The following is a 20,703-nucleotide window of genomic DNA, read 5'->3' as shown; positions in this document are numbered from 1 at the left end:
TCTCACTATGTAGCCCAGACTGGCCTCAAACTCACAGTGATCCTCCTGCCTCAGCTGTCTAAATGTTGGGACTAAAAAAAAAAAAAAAAATGTTGGGACTACAGCACTACATCAAGACAGCAATCAAGATCCCTGATTTCCTCAATTTTTTGAGGCATGGTGAAGAGGTGTGCAGTGGGTGCTGACTGGTACAGCAGGCAAGAAGAACCGAAGACAGCAGAAAAAAAAAATCATTAGCACTTTTAAAAGCTCAGTAGTTACATGGGACCAGTGGCTACAGTTAGTAGGTTCAGGTGCTTGACATTACCGAGAATGTTATATCAAACCCGTAATGTAGCCCACACTGTACCCACTGAGGCATAACCCTCACCAGGGTTAAGCCTTTTCCAGGATGCCAGGCTAAAATCAGTAACTGGCTCAGGTCTCCTCCACAACTTCAAAGACAAGTGCTTGCAAAGGTAAGTCTGAAATGCATCATTTGCAGCTGAACTGGAAAATTATAAAAACAAAGCAACTGTTTTTCCTAAAAGGTAAAATGTAACCATTTCAAGCACCTGGGTGAAGGAGTTCAGGAACTGTCACCCTCAAAATACGCGGATTATTTTAGATCGAAGGGCCTTGGATATCAGCAGATGCTGGAAGTCGGTACACTCTGACTGTCCCTTATCACCTGAACGCTGCACCCACCAAAGAGAGCACCATCGGCCAGGCGTGCTCTGGCGCACGCCTGTAATCCCAGAACTCGCGAGGCTGAGGCAGGAAGATCTTTACGAGTTCGACATCAGCCTGGGCTACAAAGTGAGCTCAAGACCAGCCTGAACTGCATAGCGAGACCCTGCCTCAAAAAGACTAAAAACAAAACAAAACAAAACAAAACAAAACAAAACAAAACAAAACAAAACAAAAACCAGGGTCTCGAGGCTGGTCTCGAACTTGTGATGATCCTCCTGACTCGACCTCCCAAGAGCTAGAATTATAGGCAATTTCTCTGTTATTTTAAAGAGGCTACTGTAAAAGTCAAAATAACATATATAGCTCTGGTTGTATTTCTAGTGGACAGGAGCGACCTCGACGGGTTAGTAAACAGTAAAAGTCCCCCTAACGGTGGCCACTGTTTCCATGAAACTGCCGATCTTCTGAGATTTAGCGTTTCAAGTAGGTGTTCAAAACAACAAACAAAAAGTAATATCATCTAGCGTCGAGAATTACTCATCTAGATCCTACAGAACCGTCTTTCTTTTCTCAAGCCTCTCAACTTCCTTTTGCAACAAGAAGTAGAAAATATCAGCTCTACCAACGGGTCGAAGAAGGAGGGCAGCGGCGGCGTCACAAGGTGGAGTTTCGAACTGTCACTTGGGGCTCGGCTCCAGAACCCGGGAGCCGTCCCGTTTCCGGATTCGTCCGGCCAGCGCCAGCCCCGAGGTACCGAAGTCCCCCGCTCGCCCTCCGCAGCTTCTCAGTTCCACCCCGAAAAAGCCTCCCGGAGGTCGCGATGCGGGACCCACACCCACGCGGCAAGCAGGAGACATTCTGGGACACCGTGCTGGGCGCCCGGAGGGCAGGGGCCGCGGCGACCGCAGGACAAACGCCCGCGGAGCGCCGAGGCAGCAGGCAGACTCCACGCCCCCGCCGAGCCCGGAGCGGGGCTGATGACGAACACAGAGCGCGACGGACGCACACACCGCCCCGCGCTCGCACGACGTTGCGTGCAGGGAAGCGCGAGGGAGTCCCGGGCCGTCACCGGCGCGACTACCGTCCCGCCTCCTCCGCCGTCGGCGCTCCCGCCACCTCGGCAGCTCCGCGCCCGCCTCCGACCGAGGCCTCCACCGCAGCGACGCTGCCGGCCTCGCTCCTGTCTCTTTAAATGGTGGGGCCGGCGGGCTGCCCCTGCGACGGCTGCCTGGGTGGCCCCGCGCACCGCTTTTGAGGGGTGAGCCAAGATGGCGGCCGCTTTAGCTCAGTGAGGAAGACGGAAGAGGCGGCGGCGGCGGCTAAGGGAAAGCGACTTCCAGCAATCTGGGGCCCTTCGGTGGCCGAGAGCGTTCGGAATCTCCCGGACAGTGGTAGCAGTTGTAGCAGAGGCGGGCGCCCGCCGGCTTGGGACGTTGGAAGCGGAGGGAGTGGAGTGAAGCCGCTGGCCGCGGCGGCAGGGCCAGGTACAAGGAAGGAAAACATGGCGGCGGCGGCGGCCTGAACAGGCTGCGGCGGCGCGGGAAGCTGCTCGGCGGGGATCATGGCGGAGGCGGGAGCAGGACAGTGACCGGGGCCCCGCGTTCCTACTGCGGCGGGCGGGAGGCTGCGCGGCGCTGCACGCCCCCCTCGGGGCTGCCGGGCGGCCGGGCCCAGGGCACTGCGTGGAGGGGCCGGCGGGGGCGCGGGCCGGGGAGCGAGCCATGCGGGCGGCGGCGAGGCCCCGCGGCGGCCAGCGGCGGCAGTGAGGCCCCGGGACCCCCCGCTTACGGGCGCCTGCCTCTCTCGGACCCCGTTCCTGGGCGACTCCGGCGGGGCCCCCGCCCCGGCCCGCGGGCGGCACGATGACCGACACCCGGCGGCGGGTGAAGGTGTACACGCTCAACGAGGACCGGCAGTGGGACGATCGGGGCACTGGGCACGTGTCGTCCGGCTACGTGGAGCGCCTGAAGGGCATGTCCCTGCTTGTCAGGGCCGAGAGCGACGGTAAGCAGCACCGCCCCGGGCCACCTCCCTGGTTGTAGCGGGGCAGAGGCGCCCGCCGCGCGTGCACGGGGCGCGGGCCGGAGGACGGCGGGCCACAGCTTCCCCGCGCGCCAGCTCTTGCCTTGCTCGGGGCGTTGAGGGTTGGAGCAGAGCCGGGCCGCCCGGGCGTGTGCGGAGGTCGGGAGCCCGGGATCGGGAGCCCGGGTGTGCTGTTCTCCTGCGCTACAGTGACCTTGAGAGAGGCACGGATGAATCCGACCTCTGTCTTGGTTCACCCATCTGTAAAGCAGGCGTGCAACTTTGATTCAAGCTAAGAAAGTTCTAAGCTGTTGCACACTTGAGAAACATTTTGGTGTGCTTTTTTTTTTTTTACTTTTATTTTTTTTTTTTAACAGTTTGGCTTCGTCTTTCTGATCCTGTTGGGTGTCGGCAACACTGGTTCTTGGGTGTAGGAACTCCACAGTGGGTTAGAGAAAATGGGGTTCTTCCTTTTGAGGATAGAATTGCCTTCACCGGCGTTGGTTGTGTCTTTAACGGGAACGCAGGAGTTTGTGGGTCGTTTCATTGTGTAAACATCTTGCAAATTTGGAATCATTTGATGTTGAGCTTTATGCTTGAATGTCTTCACAATTTGATTTAGCTAACAGGTGGGAGAAGTTAACAGATACATTTAAAACCTTTGAATCTGCCCTAGTGTCTTCACGGGTTTTGTTTGTGTTTGTTTTAATACTGGGTTTGAACCCAGGAAACACTGTTTCACTGCTAGGCCTCCCTTTCCCCTTTTTAAAGTTTGAGGCAGGGCTTTACTAACTTGCCTCAGTTGTCTTGAACCACCACTCCCTTCTGAGTGGCCGGGATTATAGGCCTGTGCCACAGTGTCTCCCACAGGTTATATTTACAAGTCCAAAGACCAAATGGTTTGAAAATAATGGGATTTCCCTTTTTTTTTCTTTTTTATTTTTTGGGGGAGGATCTTGCTCTGTAGCCCAAGGTGGCCTTGAACTCATGATCCTGCTGCTTCAGCCTCCCCAGTCGTTGGGATTACAAGAGTGTGCCAGTACATCTGGCAGGGTTTCACTTTTTTTTTTTTTTTTTTTTGTCTGTTTAAGACGGTCTCACAGTGCAGTTCAGCCTGCCCTTGGGCAACTCGCAATGATTCTCCTGCCTCAGCCTCCCCAGTGCTGGGATTACAGGCGTGCACCACCGTGCCCAGCAGGGCTTCACAGTTTAAGAGTCTATGAGGTTTGCCTTTTGTGAATATCACTTAAAACTTTCAAGCTGGGTGAAACTTTCCAAATTGTTACTTCTGGATATAAAAATAGTTGTCTCCCACCTATCTTGTTACATTAGCCTGTGATTTTACAATAGGCAGCTATGTCAGTTTATTATGATTATAGTTCCAGTACCTGAATTACAAACTTTCTTCAAGAAAGTTTTTTCCTATTGGACTTTACCCAGAACTCCAGTTTCATAAAAAACAAGACTCTCACCTTTGTAATTATGGTTTCTAGGTATACTGGTGTTTGATTTGAATTAAAGAAATGGTAATTTGGAGTGTACTATTGTTACCTATAGGTTTCTTCTGTGTTTGGTTTGGTTTATTGCATAGTATTCAGCATGGAAACCAAGGGCATTGTACAGTTCTGTTACATCCCCCACCTTATATATATATATATTTATACACACACACACTTTTTTTTTTTGTAGAACAGGGTCTCACTAAATTGTTCAGGGAAGCCGCATAGTTGGGTCTTACACACACACACTTGCACACTCCCAAGTATCTGGGATTACAGGCATATGCCACCATGTCAGACTCCTATAGGTTGTATTATATTTAAAGGCCTACCCAAAATAACTTAAAATTGGAGCCAGATATGGTGGCGCACATCTGTAACCCCAGCACTCAGGAGGGTCACTGCTAGTTCAAGGGCAGCCTGGGCTACTAGTGAGTACAAAACCAGCCTGAACTACGTAGAGAGGCTGTGTCTCAAAAAAAATTTTTTTTTAGACCAAGTTGATATGTGTCTTACTTAAAATACAAACAGAATGTCAGATATTGTACTGTTTGTGTACGACTATCACATAATAACTTACCCTCTACATCATTGTACATTTAAAAAACTTTTACCTGGTGAATTGGGGAGGATGGGCTTTTGTGTTCAGTTAGCTTCTTTTTTGGTGAGTAGGGATTGCTGGAAATCAAACCCTTGGGATCAGGCCCTTGGGATGCTAGGCAAGTCCTACCATTGAGTTACATTCCCAGCCCCCAGTGAGGTTATTTTGAGATGAAAATATGTGTAGATTTTTGGATCTATTCTTTAAAACCTAATTACAAATAATACATATAGACTTATTTAATATATGTGCTGCCGAAGCCAGCACATACAACCTTGACATTGTGTGTTTAATTTGATTTTTGTTTTGTTTTCAAGAGAGGGTGTCTTCATGTACCCCAGTGGTGTCTTTGAACTCATGATCCTGTGCCGCCACCACCCCTAGCTTCCTCTTCATTTTTAAGCATTAAGCCTTAATGTCATAGTATCATAAGGAATCGTACTCTCCTAACCTACATGGTATTATAAAAATCTGGTGTGTCTTTTTCACGTTTATATTTTTGCCACTTAGGAAATAGCCTTTCTTCTTCTGTTTTAAAGTTTGGGGAAGGCAGAGGAGGGCTGTGCGACAAAGCAGATTGAATGAGTAAAAAACAAAGTGGGTTTAAGTTATTTACCTAAGTGGGAAAGATTGCTGGACTAAATCACGATCTGCCTTTGGGACTAAGTTGTAAGGAAACCTAATTCCAAAGAATGGTCTTAGAAAAATTCCAGGATATTTGTGAGGTAATCTTTAGTTTGATGTTCAACATTTTTTCCTAAAAGGAAAATTCCAAATAGGAATAATAGTAATCTGAATTTATTTAGTGTCTCCTATGTACCAGAAACTCTGTAAGCTGTTTACTTGCATAGACTTACATAATTCGTAAAACCATTCTCTGGTAGCGGGGCTGTGATTAGCTATATTTTGCAGGTGGGAAAACTGAGTCTTAGAGATGGTGAGTAACTTTACACAGCGAGGTCTGGGCAGTCAGTGTTCAGTTGAGGAGTGGTGATCTCTTATTTGAGTGCAACATCTAGCCTACGGCCTGAACCTAGTACCACTATCTGTTTGCAGTACATTTAAACTCCCATACCAAAGCTGGGCCTGGTGGTGCACACCTGTAATCCCAGAGCTCTGGAGGCTGAGGCAGAAGAAAGAGCACTGTGAGTTCTAGGCTAGCCGTGGCTAACTACATAGTGAGACTTTGTCTAATAAATACCCACCCACTCACATTGCCATCCACTTACATTTGCTGCTTTATTCTTGGCCTCAAGATTTATTTCAGAGAAAATGAAAACGAATTTTATCCCAGTGATACTTGAAATGATAGTTTATCTCCGGGTTACATGTGAAAGTTACTGTGTTGACTGTTAGTTTGGGTCACCTATTGTGTTTCCCTGTTTCTTCATCATAGGGTAATTGAGTTTGTGTGTGATGAACAAAATGTGAAGTATTTGATTTTTCCATAAAGTGAGTCATTTATCCAATAGAAAGTTAAAATTACTGAGTTTTTCCATACTTGAGCTGGACCTAGTAATTTTGCTCAAGGTTTTTCCCCACGATTCCTTCGGTTCACTTGGCACTGGAGACTGAACCCAGGCCCTTCACACTGAGCTACACACACCCCAACAACGTGCATGCACTTTTTAAACTTTATTTTTTATTTTTGAGGAAGGGTCTAAGTGGAGGAGTGGTGATCCAGCTGAGCTTGAACTTGGAGTCCTCCTGCCTCAGCTTTACAGTGTTGGTATTAGAGGTGTACACCACTACACCAGCCTGAAATATTTTACAGTTTGTAAACTTTTGTGATATGGTAATTGCCTTAAAATGGACTATTTTCCACTTCAGCTAATTTAGTGAGGAATTGCTCAGTGCTAGTGATAGGAGCTTTTGTATATAGATGACAGCAACATTAGTTTTTGTAGTTTAATTCTTTGACAGAGTCTTGGTATGTGAGTAGTCCAGGATGGTCTCAGTCTTCTACCCTCAGCCTCTCCATTACAAGTGTGTGCCATCATGTGCAGCTTATTTTTTGTTGTTGTTGTTTTGGTTTTTTAGTAGGTGCCCTCAGAAATGTAGGCTCATTTGTCCAAAGCTATTCATCGGTTAACATGGTATGACCTGGGATTCTGTTCAGGCCTTTCTTTCAAGTTCAGAACATTTTCTCCTCTATATACTGCTTAGTGATTATAAATTGTTTGAGAACAAAAGAAGTCTACAGTTTCAACTGTTGCATAGAAAGGGTAGGTGGTTTTAATTTTCTCATTATTGGGTCTGAGTTAGGCAGATTATAATGCTTTCTCAACTATAGGCTGTTTTTATTAGAGGAATATATGCCTATCTAAGATCCAAGAAGGCATATTTCTTTTCTTTTTGGCGGGGGTGAGGGGATAGTACTGGGGATTGAACCCAGGGCCTTCGCACTGAGCTGCACACTCCCCAGCCCTTTTTCATTTTTTGAGACAGGATCTCAAGTCACTGTATTGCTCAAGATGGTCTTGAAATTGTAATCCTCCTCTCTCAGCCTCCCAGAGTGCTGGGATTACAGGCCTGCACCACACTGAACTTGATTACCTTAAGTTTTATAAAGTAGTTCTTACATTTCAAAATAGCCTTTGTTTTGCTTTGCTTTGCTGTACTGGGATTGAGCTCAAGGCCTTGTCTATGTTAGTAGACTTTACCACTGAGCTACATCTCCAGCACTTTTTTTTCTTCTTCTTTGGAGGGGGTTGTTTATATGTTTGAGACAGGGTCTCCCTATGTAGTTCAGGCTGGCCTTGAACTCACTATGTAGGCCAGGCTGGCCTTGAACTAGTGCTGATCTTCCTGCCTCAGCCTCCCAAGTGTTTTTCATTATTTTATTTGAAACAGGGTATCACTATGTTGCCTAGGCTAGCCTTGAACTTGCAATCCTGCTGCAGCCTCCTGTATAGTTTGGGATTACAGACATGCATTATCACACCTAGCTCAAAATAGTATTATCTGTTATCTGACTTGTGCATGTAAGAGTTAAACAGGTTAAGTTCTCATTGTTAACTTGAGACCTGAAAATGAGACACAGGCAGCACCACTTGTAATGGTAAAATAGAGATCCTGTGCTTCTTCCTCTTCATAGAACTCTGTGGTGTATCTTGGTTGTGGGTGTGTCTGCTTTTACCCTTACTATAATTAGAAAAGGAGGTCAGAACACTCTAGGTGGAAAAGCCTTTCTATTCTCTTTCTGCTATGGTGAGAGAAATGAACAGACGGCATCAGCATTTTTTCATTGCTGTTCTGAGTCAGTCAGTAGTATAGAATCGCATACGTTAAGCGTTCCAGATGTAGTTAGTTACCAAGAAGAGCTCAGTGTCATACTAGGGGAGATTTTTCACTTTGAAGAAACTGTTTAGACCATCTTTTCCTTATATGCACCAGCTTTGTAGAAAATATATTGTCCAAATTAGGATAACTAAACCTTTACTTATCTACTGTACAGTGATAACAGAGCCGTCAGCTGCCCTGGGGTTTGAGCTGATGGAGTTTAAGTGTTTAGAGGCTTGACCCGAATATGGTGCCTTTTAATAAACATTACCGTTTCCCGGAGCCTTCATCTCAGCTTTGAATACCGTTAGATGCACTATGAGCCAAAACAACATCAGAGAGGGACTTTTAACAGGAGGATTTTTGAGTTCCATGGGGGACGTTGAACCCAAGGCCTTGTAAATGCTAAGCAAGCAAGTGCTCTACCACTGAGCCCTATTAACTTGTGATGCTGCTTCCTGCTTCCTTTTTTTTTTTTTTTTTTTTTTTTGTTTTGCTACGCTGTTCAGGCTGTCCTTGAGCTCACTTTGTATGCCAGGCTGGTCTTGAACTCGCAGTGATCCGCCTGTGTCAGCCTCCCAAGTGCTGGGATTACAGGCGTGTGCTGCCACACCCGGCTGTTGCTTCCTGCTAATGAAGCATATAATACCTAAGTTCTTACCCTTAGCTTTGAGTATTAGTGAGGACGTTAGTTTGTAGAAGCTGAGAGGTTGAGGAGTGACAACCCTGGAGCTGTTGAAATCCTTTAGTATTTACCCAAAGTAAAATGAAGACCAAGACTACCGAAGACCAAGACTACCGTTTGTTTCTGGGTTTTTAAGACAGGCTGTCACCATGTAGACCAGATTGGCCTGGAACTCCATGCACTTCTTCAGCCTCCGCCTCCCACAGTACTCCCCACCACACCCAGCCTACTAGTCATTTGAGTTAGTATTTGCCAACACCACCCTCACACCGAGGGTGCAGACACTGGGGCTTGGTACCTTGCCCATCCTTGTCAAGACTTCCTAGTCTTTGACCGGGACCCTGTACATCTCCTGGCAGAAAAACAGGTCCACTCTTGTGGTGGCAGTGAACCTCAGGATGAGATCTGTGCTCGTATCACGTAACAGAGAAGCCCTTGGGGCCCAGGCCTATGCACTAAAGTGTATGTTTCTTGATAATGCCAATCCCCCCTATGGGGTTTGTTGATTGTGTCTTGTCTTAAACTTTAAATAGTTTTTTTTTTTTTTTTTTTTGGTTTTTCTCCGGTACCGGGAATTAAATAGTTTTTAATACATCAAATAGGTACGTAAATTATAAACATGTCACATGATGAATGAATTTTCATGAAATAACCAGTACACGGATGAGGTAGCAATATAAGCAGCACTCTGTTACAGTAGCTCCATTTCAACAATTTAGTCTCTCTTTTTTTTTTTTTTTCTGGTTTTTCTCCGGTACCGGGAACCGAACTCACGACCTTGCGCTTGCCAGGCAGGCGCTTTTGCCACTGAGCTAAATCCCCAGCCTATAAGCAGCACTCTGAAAGCCTGCTTTATGTTCTGTCGGAGTTGCCCCAGAGATATCTGTGAGCCTAACCATAGATTAAATGCCAGTTTTTACACTTTATATCAATGGGATTATATGGTGTATACCTTTGTTTCAGATTTCTTTCATTTATGTTTGTAAAATTCCTGTCTGTGTTGCTTTCACACATTGTTATAAAATGTTTGGCTGTATGAATATTTACACTGTAACTTTTTTTTGTAACTATGTTATACTAGAGATTGAAACAGATGATCTGCCACAAATCTCCATCTCTGGCCCTTTTTATATTTCATTTTGAGACAGTCTCACTAAATTGCCTAGGCTGATCTTGAATTTGGAATCTTTGAGCCTCAGCCTCCACAGTAGCTGGAACTACAGGCCTGTACCATTTCCCTGGGCTCTGTGCTGTAACTTTTTAAAAGCATACTTAACCCATTCAAAGTTTTTGCATACTTAACCCATTCAAAGTGTATAAGTTTTAGTTTTTTTGTTGCACTGAAGGCCTGTAGCTCTATCACTTTGCTACACCGCTAATACCGCTCCTTTGATAATATATACATAGTATTGCAGCCATTGCCACAATCTAATTTTAGAACATTTTATCCCCTCTTAAAGAAGTCATGTTCTTCCCCTTAGCAGTCTTTATCCATGCATTTTCATTTCCATTTCGCCCATCCTTAAACAACTGCTAACCTTTTCTTCTGAATTGATCTGTTCTGGACATGTAAGGGGTGGTTTTTGGGGGATTGGCTACTTTCATTTAGCAAGGTTGTCAAGGTTCATAGATGTTACAGCATGTGTCAGGGTTTCATATTTTTGTATAACTGAGTAGTTCATTGTATGGATGGACCAGCCACATTTATCCATTCATCAGTTGGGTATTTGGGTTTTCACTTTTGCTATTACAGATAGTCCTGCTGTGAACATGCATATGTAAGTTTTTGTGTGGTCATGTATTTTCATTTCTCTTGGATATATACCTAGAAGTAACTTTCTCTTGGTATGTGTGAGGAGGGTACTGGGGATTGAACCCAGGGCCTTGCATACGCTAATCACATGCACTGCCGCTGAGCTACAGCCCCAGTTCCTCCGCTTAACTTTCTCAAGAACTGCCAAGCTGTTTCCTAAGGGGATGCCTCCTCTTACTTTCCACAAGCAGTGTGGTTCCAGTTTCTCTACATTTTTGCGACACCCATTATTGTTGGTCTTTTGTTTATAGACATCCTAATGTAGCTGAAATTACTTTTTTTTGAGACAGGTTCTTGCTGTGCAGGTCAGGCTGGGCTTGAGCTCACTTTGTAGCCCAGGCTGGCCTTGAACTTACAATAATCCTCCTGTCTCAGCGTCTGGAGTGCTGGGATTACAGGCGTGTGCCACCACACCTGGCTTGTTGCTTGTTATAAGTGCATTACTATAGCATAGTTATTTCATTTTGGGGGTTTTGGGGAGGTTTTTGGTTTTTTTGTTTTTGAGACAGGATCTCACTATGTATTTCATGCTGGCCTGGAACTCATAGCAGTCCTCTTGTCCAGCCTCCTGAATGCTGGAGTTATAGGTGTGCCCCACCACACCCAGCTACAACTCTTAATAGTCACCAAAATAAAAACCTATAAATTGTATATAAAAAGAATTGAAAAGGCACTAGCAAATTTGTTTCTATTAATCTTACAAAAGTTAGGAAAAGAGGAAAAAAATAAAGCAGAATTTTCTCTGAAATATGGGAATTTTTGTCTGAACCTCTATAAACCAAAAATAAGCAGAAGAGAAGGAAAATAAGGAGGCAAGGGGAAAGGAAAAAAGAGCCTGAATAAAGGAGTTTTGTCTTGGTTTAGTGGTTCATGCCTGTAATCCCAGCACTCTGGAAGGCTGAGGCAGGATAGCAAATTCAAGCCCATTCCAGGCAGTTTGGCAACTTAGTGAGAACCTATCTCAAAACAAAAGAACTTAAAAAGGGTTAGAGCACTAGCTAGTCAGAGGACCTGGGTTCTATCCCCAGTACCAAAAGAGGAGGAGGAGGAGGTTGGAAGTATGGGTGGAAAAATGACAGAGAGTGTTTTCTTAAATATAGAAACAATAAAGACAGATTCGGGGTTGATCAGGTTATCTGCTGATCAGGATTGTATTCAGTGTCATTTAGCATTGCTTTCACCATATACTAGCAAGTGGTAAGTCACTAATGTTAGACACTAGCGTAAAATTAATAAATTTTAACACAAAGGCAAAGCAAATTTGAAAATGTTAAGAGCACTCTTGTCACTAGCTAGCTAGTATTTGAAATACGTAGAGCAACTGTAGGTGTATTATGAGAAGTAACAGTGCCATATGAGAGACAGCTGCAGAGAAAACTGCTGCTTCTCAAGCGAGGCCAGAACTTCACTTTAAGTGCTATGACCTAGGATAAACTGAAGCTAATTGTTGGGCATGGTGGCGCACACATTTGCAATCCCAGCACTTGAGAGGCTGAGAGGAGACTGAGACAGGAGGATTGCCTCAAGTTTCGGGCCAGCCTGGGCTACATATCAAGACCCTGTCTCAAAAAAAACCAATGGGGTAGGCTGGAGCTGATTAATGTGAGGATGGGTATGATTTGTTTTATTTATTCATTTATTTATTTATTTTTTGGTATTTTTGAGACAGGGTCTCGCTATGCAGTTCCGGCTGACCTTGAGCTTACTTTGTAGCCCAGGCTGGCCTCGTAGCGATCCTCCTGCCTCAGCCTCCCAAGTGCTGGGATTACAGGCGTGCGCCACCACGCCCAGCTGGGTATGATTTGTTTTAAATGTTTTTTTCTTTAAGTACTATGAATCTTACACTGCCAATAGTAAAACCTGGCAGAAACGTACAAATTAGCTCTTTGTAAGAAATAAACTGATGATTCGAAGATGGCCAAATATGGCAATTCATTAAGCAATAGAAATGGGTGGCCATGCACTTCAATGATAGACAACTTGTCTAGCATGTATGAGGCCCCAAGTTTCTTCCTCAGTAGAATGGGGCAAGGAGAGGGAAGACAAGAAGGAAAGAGAAAAGATATATTGGCTATGTGTGGTGATGAACACCTGTAGTCCCAACTGCTCAGGAGAGTGAGGTAGGATTGAACCCATAAGTTCAAGACCAGCCTGGGCAACAGTGAGTCCCTGTCTGAGAAGGAGAAAGGTGGGGTGGAGCCAGGAAGGAAAGGGGAAAGGAAGGAGGGAAAGAAAGAAAAATGTGAGGGGTGTACTTGTGTGCGTACGTACAGTGCAGTGCTTGGGAATTGAACCTAGGGTCTCCCACAGGCTAGGCAAGTGCTCTACCACTTGGCTACAACCCAGACTCAAAATATTACACTTTCTAAAGGTGGTGTGTAATTTAGGAATATATTTGGGTTAATCAAAAAAATTAAGGCCAGTCGTGGTGGTGCACACCTGTAATCCCAGCGCTTGGGAGGCTGAGCCAGGAGGATCCTTTGAGGTCAAGGCCAGCCTGAACTGCATAGCGAGACCCTGTCTCCAAATTTAAAAAGTTTTCTTTTAAACTGTTGGAGAGGGAAATCCTGACTATCCTGATTTGGTCATTACAATTGTATACAGGTAGTTGAATTATCACACTGTACCCTGTAAATGTGTACAATTAATTTTAAAAATAAAGCTGGATCATTTGGCTGCACACTACTCTTTTCACTAGCTTGTGCTGCTTATGAATTGCTAGGTTTTTGTTACCATCCAGTCCTCTGCATATTACCATATCTCTGTCTTTTTAAAAGTAAGCTTGTGAGGGATGGGAGTGTGGCTGGTGGGAGAACTTTGACCTAGCTCCTTCAGGTCTGGGGGCCGGGGGGCGGGCGGTGAGCATGTATAAAATAATTATGTAAGTTACATGTTTTTGTACCTTTTTTTTGGTACCAGAAATTGAACTCAGGACCTTGCACTTGCCAGGCAGGCACTTAACTCCACAGAGCTATATCCCTGGCCCCACGTTATTGTACTTAAAACTATCTTGCTTTAATTCTTTTTCCTTTTCTGAGGTTATATTTATATCTGATGTTCAAAAATGTGTATATAAAAGAATATAATTTTACTGTCTTATAATAACATAATGAATGTCTTTTCTTTCTGTTTCATAGGTTCTCTACTTTTAGAGTCTAAAATCAATCCTAACACTGCATACCAGAAGCAACAGGTAAAATTTTGAAGATGTGTTTTATCTTGTGTGTTGACCTCTCAGTTTAGTAATTAAATGAAAATTTACTGTCTGATTCCTTATGCCGTAAATTCAGAACAGATTGTAACATATTTTACCAGTGTAATTCTAAAAATAGGGTTCCTGCCAATCTCTAGTGTTTAAAGGTACTTGGGATGTGGGGAGTCTGAGAGTCAAACCTAGGGCCTCTCACTTGCTAAGTAAGCATGTACCCTGCCACTGAGCTACATTTAAATTGAAAAATCTCAGCTTGTCTCAAATTAGGCAGCAATAAAACCACCTTGTCTGAAAAAATAAACTCAGTATAGTGGTGAACAGCTATAATCCTAACACTCTCCAGGCTGAGTCAGGAGGATAGCCAGTTGAGGTCAGCTTGGGCTATATAGCAATATAGTAAGTTCAGCGCTATCCTGTACTACAACCGCTACCTTGTCTCAGAAGGAAAAAACTTTTTTTGTCTGAATAGAAGCAAAGCAGCTAGAGGTTTACTGCTGCTGAAATCATAAACACTTCCATGAAAGTTAACCGCTTAACACTTTGCCCCAAGAATCATATAAATAAGTGCCATTTCAGCCACTTGATTCTTACATTAAATAAATTTTATAAAATTGTCACTTTTGTATTTCCTGATGTTATAAAAATTAACAAAAAATATGCCATTTTTGGTTTCTGTATTTAAATAATTGGACTAGCATGTGGTTAAAAATCCTCTGTCCAGATAGGTGCCCATATATTGCATATTTAGCTAATACAGTACAAAGAGTTAATGAACCTCATGTGCTTTGGGTAGAAAACACCTGTTGACAGTAGAAGAAAGTTTTACTAATCCCATCCTCTGTCGTGCTCTAGATAAATATGGTCAGACTTTCAGACTTCCAAGGCATTTTAATGAGAATAAAATGTAATAACATGCGAAGATAGAATTTATATCTTTTAATACACAAATATTATGTATTCTTATGTTTTTTTATATTGAGCAAATATTCTTCTTAAGGGAAACATTGTTTTCATTTTATAGATTGGGCAAAATGAAGTATAAAAGGTGATTGGTAATTACCAGTAGTGGTATTGGAAAAAGTAAAAGTGAGTGATGTTCTCAATTCCTGTTGCTTTGTTCATTTGCCTTATACTTTAAAGTAGTTTGTGATAATGTATGTTAATCATTCCTTTTTTTTTTTTTTTTTTTAATCAAAAGGACACTCTGATTGTATGGTCTGAAGCAGAAAATTATGACTTGGCCCTTAGCTTTCAAGAAAAAGCTGGCTGTGATGAGATTTGGGAGAAAATATGTCAGGTAATTTTAAAAATACAAAATCAATATGTTCTGTTTAAAATATTTTGGTTTTTACAATGCTTTCAACTAATACCACAAAATTTAAATAGATTTCAAATAGATAATTTAAATTCACTGCTATCTATGAAAAGTTTGTTTTAAAGGAAAGCTGTAGTTTTTTGATACCATATTATCTAGCCTACACCTTTGCTGAATTTGAGTTTTATATGCTGTTGCCTTTTCAAAAGCTCCCCTGTTTTTCTTTTGCTGGGGGGCGGGGTCACTATGTAGTTCAGACTGGCCTTGAACTCACTTTGTAGCCCAGGCTGGTCTCAAATGCTTAATGATCCTCCTGCCTCAGCCTCCCAAGTGCTGGGATTACAGGCATGCACCAACACCCTCTGCCTTTTTGTTTTGGTTTTGGTTTTTAAAGCTCCCTTTTGAGTGCTCACTAACATCTCAAATTTTGTAGTTAAAATCAAACAAGTCTTCTCAGCTAGAGCTATTCATTCTTCTATTATCCTGATCTTGGTAAATGCAGTCTGGTTGCTGGAATCAGAAATCTATGGGTCATGCTCATCTCTATTGTCCATTCCATCCCTCAGTGCTTAATCTTGAACCCACTCACCTACCTTCTTTTTCTCCACTGTCAGGCTACCATCATATCTTGCCTTGTACATTGGTTTTATGTTGACTGGTATTTCCAAATTCACATCACAAGAATGATCTTTTTTAAAAAAAAAAACATGAGTGTGAGCACATCATTATTTCTCCTTGTGGCTCTTGAAATAAAACCCACCTTACTGTGGTTCTTGACTAATCAGTCTTACCTTGTCTCTAAGCTTGAATGTTCTTTATTGATTCTAGAGTTTCCCTCCTGACTCTGGTACCTCATTCTAAAATGTAATCTTTTTTGAATGTGCATTTATTTTTAATGGGCCCAAATGGCTAAAACCATTGACTCTTGTTGTGTACTCACTTAAGTTATTTTGTCCTAGGGAAGATTTCTCCATCTCCACATTTATTTTGGCTAGAGAATGATTTTAAAATTCTCTGGTTCTCAAAATGTGCTCCTCAAACCCAGCAGTAGAGACATGACCTGAGAACTGTCACATTTGGAAATTCTGTGCCCCCAAACCCACTCTAGATTTACTGGATCAGAAAGTAGGGTTCTATAATTATGTCTGATTGCTAGGTCAGACTCTGAAAAGAGCAAGAGAGAGTACAACAAATATTTTAAGCTTTGCAGGCTATGTAGTCTCACAGTTTTTCAGCTCTGCTGTTCAGATGTAGCCGTAGTGCATGTGTGAATACGTGTGGCTATCTTCTAGGTGAAGGTTTTATTTACAAAAACAGAGATGGATTGAATTTGGCTATCATTTGTCAACCTCTGCTTTTGCTCATTCTGATACACCCTAAAGTTTGAGAGCCACTGCCTTTGTAAAAGCTACAATGTCCTTGAGGCATGGTTTTTCCTTAATTTGTAGAATTATTTTTGCCATACTTTCTTCTCAGCTGTTTTTCATAAATTAACCTGCCTGTGAAGTTGTTTCTTTGTTTCCCTAGAACATGAAGGACTAACATTTATATCTGAGTGCCTTTCTTTTTTGGAGGGGAAGGAGTTGGACTGGGTCTCGCTCTGTAGTTCAGGCTGGCCTTGGACTCACTGTGTGTCCCAGACTGGCCTCGAACTCTCAGTGATCCCTGTGCTTCAGCCTTCTGAGTACTGGGATTACACACATGAGTCACCATCCCCAGCTAAATGCTTTCTTTTTTACTTTTCCTTTGCTTTCTGCCCTGCAGTTGTTTTCATTACATATGCCTCTAGATTTTGTCCTGTGGAGTTCTTCCATAGAAGGAGATGAGATTAATGAGTTCAGGCTATGCTAAAAACATCCATTATCCAGATAGGTCTTTGTTCTATTTTCTGGGTGGGTAGGTTGGTTGGTTGATTATTTGAGACAGGGTCTTGATTTGGAGTTGAGGCTAGCCTTGAGCTCACTATGTATCCCAGGTTGGCCTCAAATTCATGGCAATCCTCCTGCTTCAGCCTCCCGAGTGCTGTGATTACAGGCATGCACCACTGCACCTGGCATTCAGACAAATCTTGTTCTCTCTTTCTGAGTTGAATAGTTCTACCCTAGATACAGCCTTCTCTTTGGCTAATGTATAACTCAAATCCAGACTCTTAAATCTGTGAACTGTCATGCCTACCTCTCCTATAATATTACCTGGTTTTTACCTTTCTTTAGTCTTAAATACTATAAATTTTTCAGTTATCTATATTAAGAGTACAGGTAGTATAGTGTTCACATGCTTCCCCTTTAATAATGTGTAGGAAACACTGGGTGTTTTATGTTCTTACCTTGTCTTTCCCTTCAGCTCTTACGTGGTTTGTGCTCAGAGTGTCATTTCTCAGTGTGTATGGATTAACGTAATCATTTTCTGGATCCTGGCTCATTCTTGGGCAGTTAGTACGTTATACTTTCTGAAATCTCATGTTCGTCTGTTTCTTGAGTCCCATTCACCATTTTCTGATGTACAAACAGCTAAAAACGTTCATCTTTTTTAAGTACTCTACCTGGTAGTAGTTACTAGGTTTGAACTCAAGAAGACAGCATTCTCATTATTCTTGTCCCTTTTAATTTGGTGTATATATCAAAACCTCGTATTTTGCTGTGGGTAAAGCCATTCCTTGGATATTAAGAATGCAAGGTTTTAATAACACTGTATGTAATTAGCAGATCCAGAGCCAACTTGAAACTACACCAGATAGACTGAAGGTGCCGAGCCTCCTTTGAGTAGTGCTGCCCACTGGAGTAAAGTCAGAGCCATCTCGCCTTGCATTGTATCTCAAGATAAATATTCTAGGCCATCTCGCCTTGCAGTATCCACCAACAGTATCTCTTAACCATACTAAGCGTTTTAATTTTCTTGGCTGTTTCATGTAAGATGTAATTTTCCCACCCCCTTACCTGTCTCTGGCCTATTTGCCTTCTTCAGTTGTTAAAGAGTCACAAATTCTAGGGCCAAGATGGCATAAACTCATTTCAGAACATGCCCTTGGCTTTTTATAAACATATGTTTTTAAAATTTATTAACTATGAAGACTTCTAAGCCATCTTTTTACAGTTAGAGTTTCTGCAGTGACAGAATTAGGCTATAAAAAAGATTTTTGGACTTTCAGATGATCATAAAGGTTACAGGTTTGGATGTGTAGAAAGGAACTCTTTCAGAGTTTGGTTACTTCCAGCAGATATTCTTAGGGGACAACTCTACTACATATAAATGGTACTTTACATGTGGCTCATTTTCGTATAGGTGTACTTGTATCCTATCGGGTTTTGTGGTAGAATTTGTGTGTATTGAACCTAGAGCCTTTCCACTGAGCTGCATTCTCAGAACACACACCCCCTTTATTTTGAGAAAATTGCTAAAATTGCCCATGCGGAACTCAAAATTGCTGTTCTTCTGCCTTAACCTCCCAGAGTTCTGGGATTGCAGATGTGCACTGTTGTACCCAGCTCCATCCAGTTTTGCGTGTTCGTATTTTCTTGACCTACCATCTAGCATTCATAGCAAGTCTTCGGCCCACCTTTGGTTCAGAGTGAAACTAGGGCTTGCTCAGATTCTTTGACCCTTAGTTTCTTGGATTAGTTGACATTAAGAATTTTCCTTGTTTACAGTTACATAAATTTAGTGTGTTCATAGCATTATGACGTGTTTGAATTTTACTTAAATATTGAAGAATTTGGCAGTAGTCCCAGGAGTGTTTCTGAGATTTCCCCTAGTGTCTTAAAAATCTCCTGTCCCTGGCATGGACAGGAGATGGTGAGTAGATGTTTTGGCATCTGGACACTTACAGTTCTGCAAGGGACAGTTTAACAGTCTTAATTGGTTTAACCTATTCAAGGAAGTTGCTATTGCTTGATAACCTGGTACTTTAGGAAAAAGTACATTCCACCTCTGAACTTTGAAGTAACTTCCTTAATATTGAGAGGATATGTTACTTGGAGAAAAGTAATGTGGGAAAATGGTGGTGTCAAATTTGAAAAAAATTTCTTAAATTTGAAGGTTATCATTTTTTTCTTGTAACATTTCTTATATTCATCTAAGAATATCATTTAGTCTTGCTGTTTTTTATTTCACTTTTTTCAAGACAGGGTCTTGCTGTTTAGCCCCAGCTGGCCTAAACTCACAGCAGTCCTCCTGCCTCTGCTTCCGAGTCCTGGGATTGCAAATGTGTGCCACCACGCCCTGCAGGCTTGCTGGGTTTTTTGTTTTGTTTTGTTTTGTTTGTGTTTGTTTTGAGACAGGGTCTCACTATGTGGTTCAGGTTGGCCTTGGACTCATGGTGTGTAAGCCCAGGCAGGTCTTGAACTTACTGCGATCTTCCTGCCTCTGCCTCCCGAGGGCTGGGATTACAGGTATGCACCGCCATGCCTAGCTTGATTTATATTTTGTCAACTACCATGAATTGTTTTTCATAGGTTCAAGGAAAGGACCCTTCAGTGGACATCACTCAGGACCTTGTGGATGAATCTGAAGAGGAAAGATTTGATGATATGTCATCACCAGGTTTAGAACTGCCATCTTGTGAATTAAGTCGCCTCGAGGAAATTGCTGAACTTGTGGCATCATCTTTACCTTCCCCCCTCCGTCGTGAGAAACTTGCACTAGCACTGGAAAATGAGGGTTATATTAAAAAGCTCTTAGAGCTTTTTCATGTGTGTGAGGACTTGGAAAATATCGAAGGACTGCACCACTTGTATGAAATTATCAAAGGCATCTTCCTCTTGAATCGAACTGCTCTTTTTGAGGTTATGTTCTCTGAGGAATGCATAATGGACGTCATAGGATGTTTAGAATATGATCCTGCTTTATCACAACCACGAAAACACAGGGAATTTCTAACAAAAACAGCCAAGTTTAAAGAAGTGATTCCCATATCAGATCCTGAGCTGAAACAAAAAATTCATCAGACATACAGAGTTCAGTATATACAAGATATGGTTCTCCCTACCCCTTCAGTCTTTGAAGAAAATATGTTATCAACACTTCACTCTTTTATCTTTTTTAATAAGGTAGAAATTGTTGGTATGTTACAGGTAAGTTATTTCATTCTTTTTCCTACTTTTAAAAAGGTACCTGCTTGATTGATACTATTTAAAATGTTAATTGCCTTAAGCTGAAAACCATTTTTTTCTTTTAAATCCTCAAATTGAGCTTTAGTTCTGTTAAAGTTTAAAGGTGAATATGGTGATGTTGCAAGAAATTATGATAAACAATAATACTCTGTGACCAGAAGGTCATTGTGTCTGGGTATGGAATAGAAGTGTGATGAAGAAGTCTAGCTTGGGGCTAGGAATATATTCAGTGACATGGGTTCAATCCCTCGCGCTACAAAAAGAAAAAGTAACGAGAATAAAAACTAAAGAAATTATAGTGGAATGATACTAGTGAAATAATTGAACATGAAATTTGAGAGAGATTAATGTGTTGTGTTCCATTGTAGAATAGATTGGGAGAGGAAAGATAAGACAGAAATCAGGGGGCTGGGGATTTAGCTCAGCGGCAAAGCGCCTGCCTGGCAAGCGCAAGGTCGTGAGTTCGGTTCCCGGTACCGGAGAAAAACCAAAAAA

General features: G+C 42.7%; 1 protein-coding gene across 2 annotated transcripts in view; it reads left to right on the top strand.

Annotated features, from left to right (window-relative positions):
* The first annotated feature begins 2,088 nt into the window (after positions 1-2,088).
* Ppp4r3a (protein phosphatase 4, regulatory subunit 3A) overlaps positions 2,089-20,703 on the top strand; it is a 37,290-nt gene continuing 18,675 nt past the window's right edge. For both annotated transcript variants that reach the window (XM_005390305.2, XM_005390304.2), the window contains exons 1-4: positions 2,089-2,676; positions 13,712-13,767; positions 14,984-15,082; positions 19,552-20,169. In XM_005390305.2, the coding sequence (XP_005390362.1) occupies positions 2,535-2,676; positions 13,712-13,767; positions 14,984-15,082; positions 19,552-20,169 (915 nt within the window). In that variant the 5' untranslated portion in view covers positions 2,089-2,534. The remainder of the gene's footprint in view (positions 2,677-13,711; positions 13,768-14,983; positions 15,083-19,551; positions 20,170-20,703) is intronic.

This window comes from Chinchilla lanigera, unplaced genomic scaffold, assembly GCF_000276665.1.
Source record: "Chinchilla lanigera isolate Chin_1 unplaced genomic scaffold, ChiLan1.0 scaffold00037, whole genome shotgun sequence".
Classification (NCBI taxonomy): domain Eukaryota; kingdom Metazoa; phylum Chordata; class Mammalia; order Rodentia; family Chinchillidae; genus Chinchilla; species Chinchilla lanigera.
The sequence above is the reverse complement of the archived record's forward strand: the minus strand, read 5'-3'. Positions and strand labels throughout refer to the sequence as shown.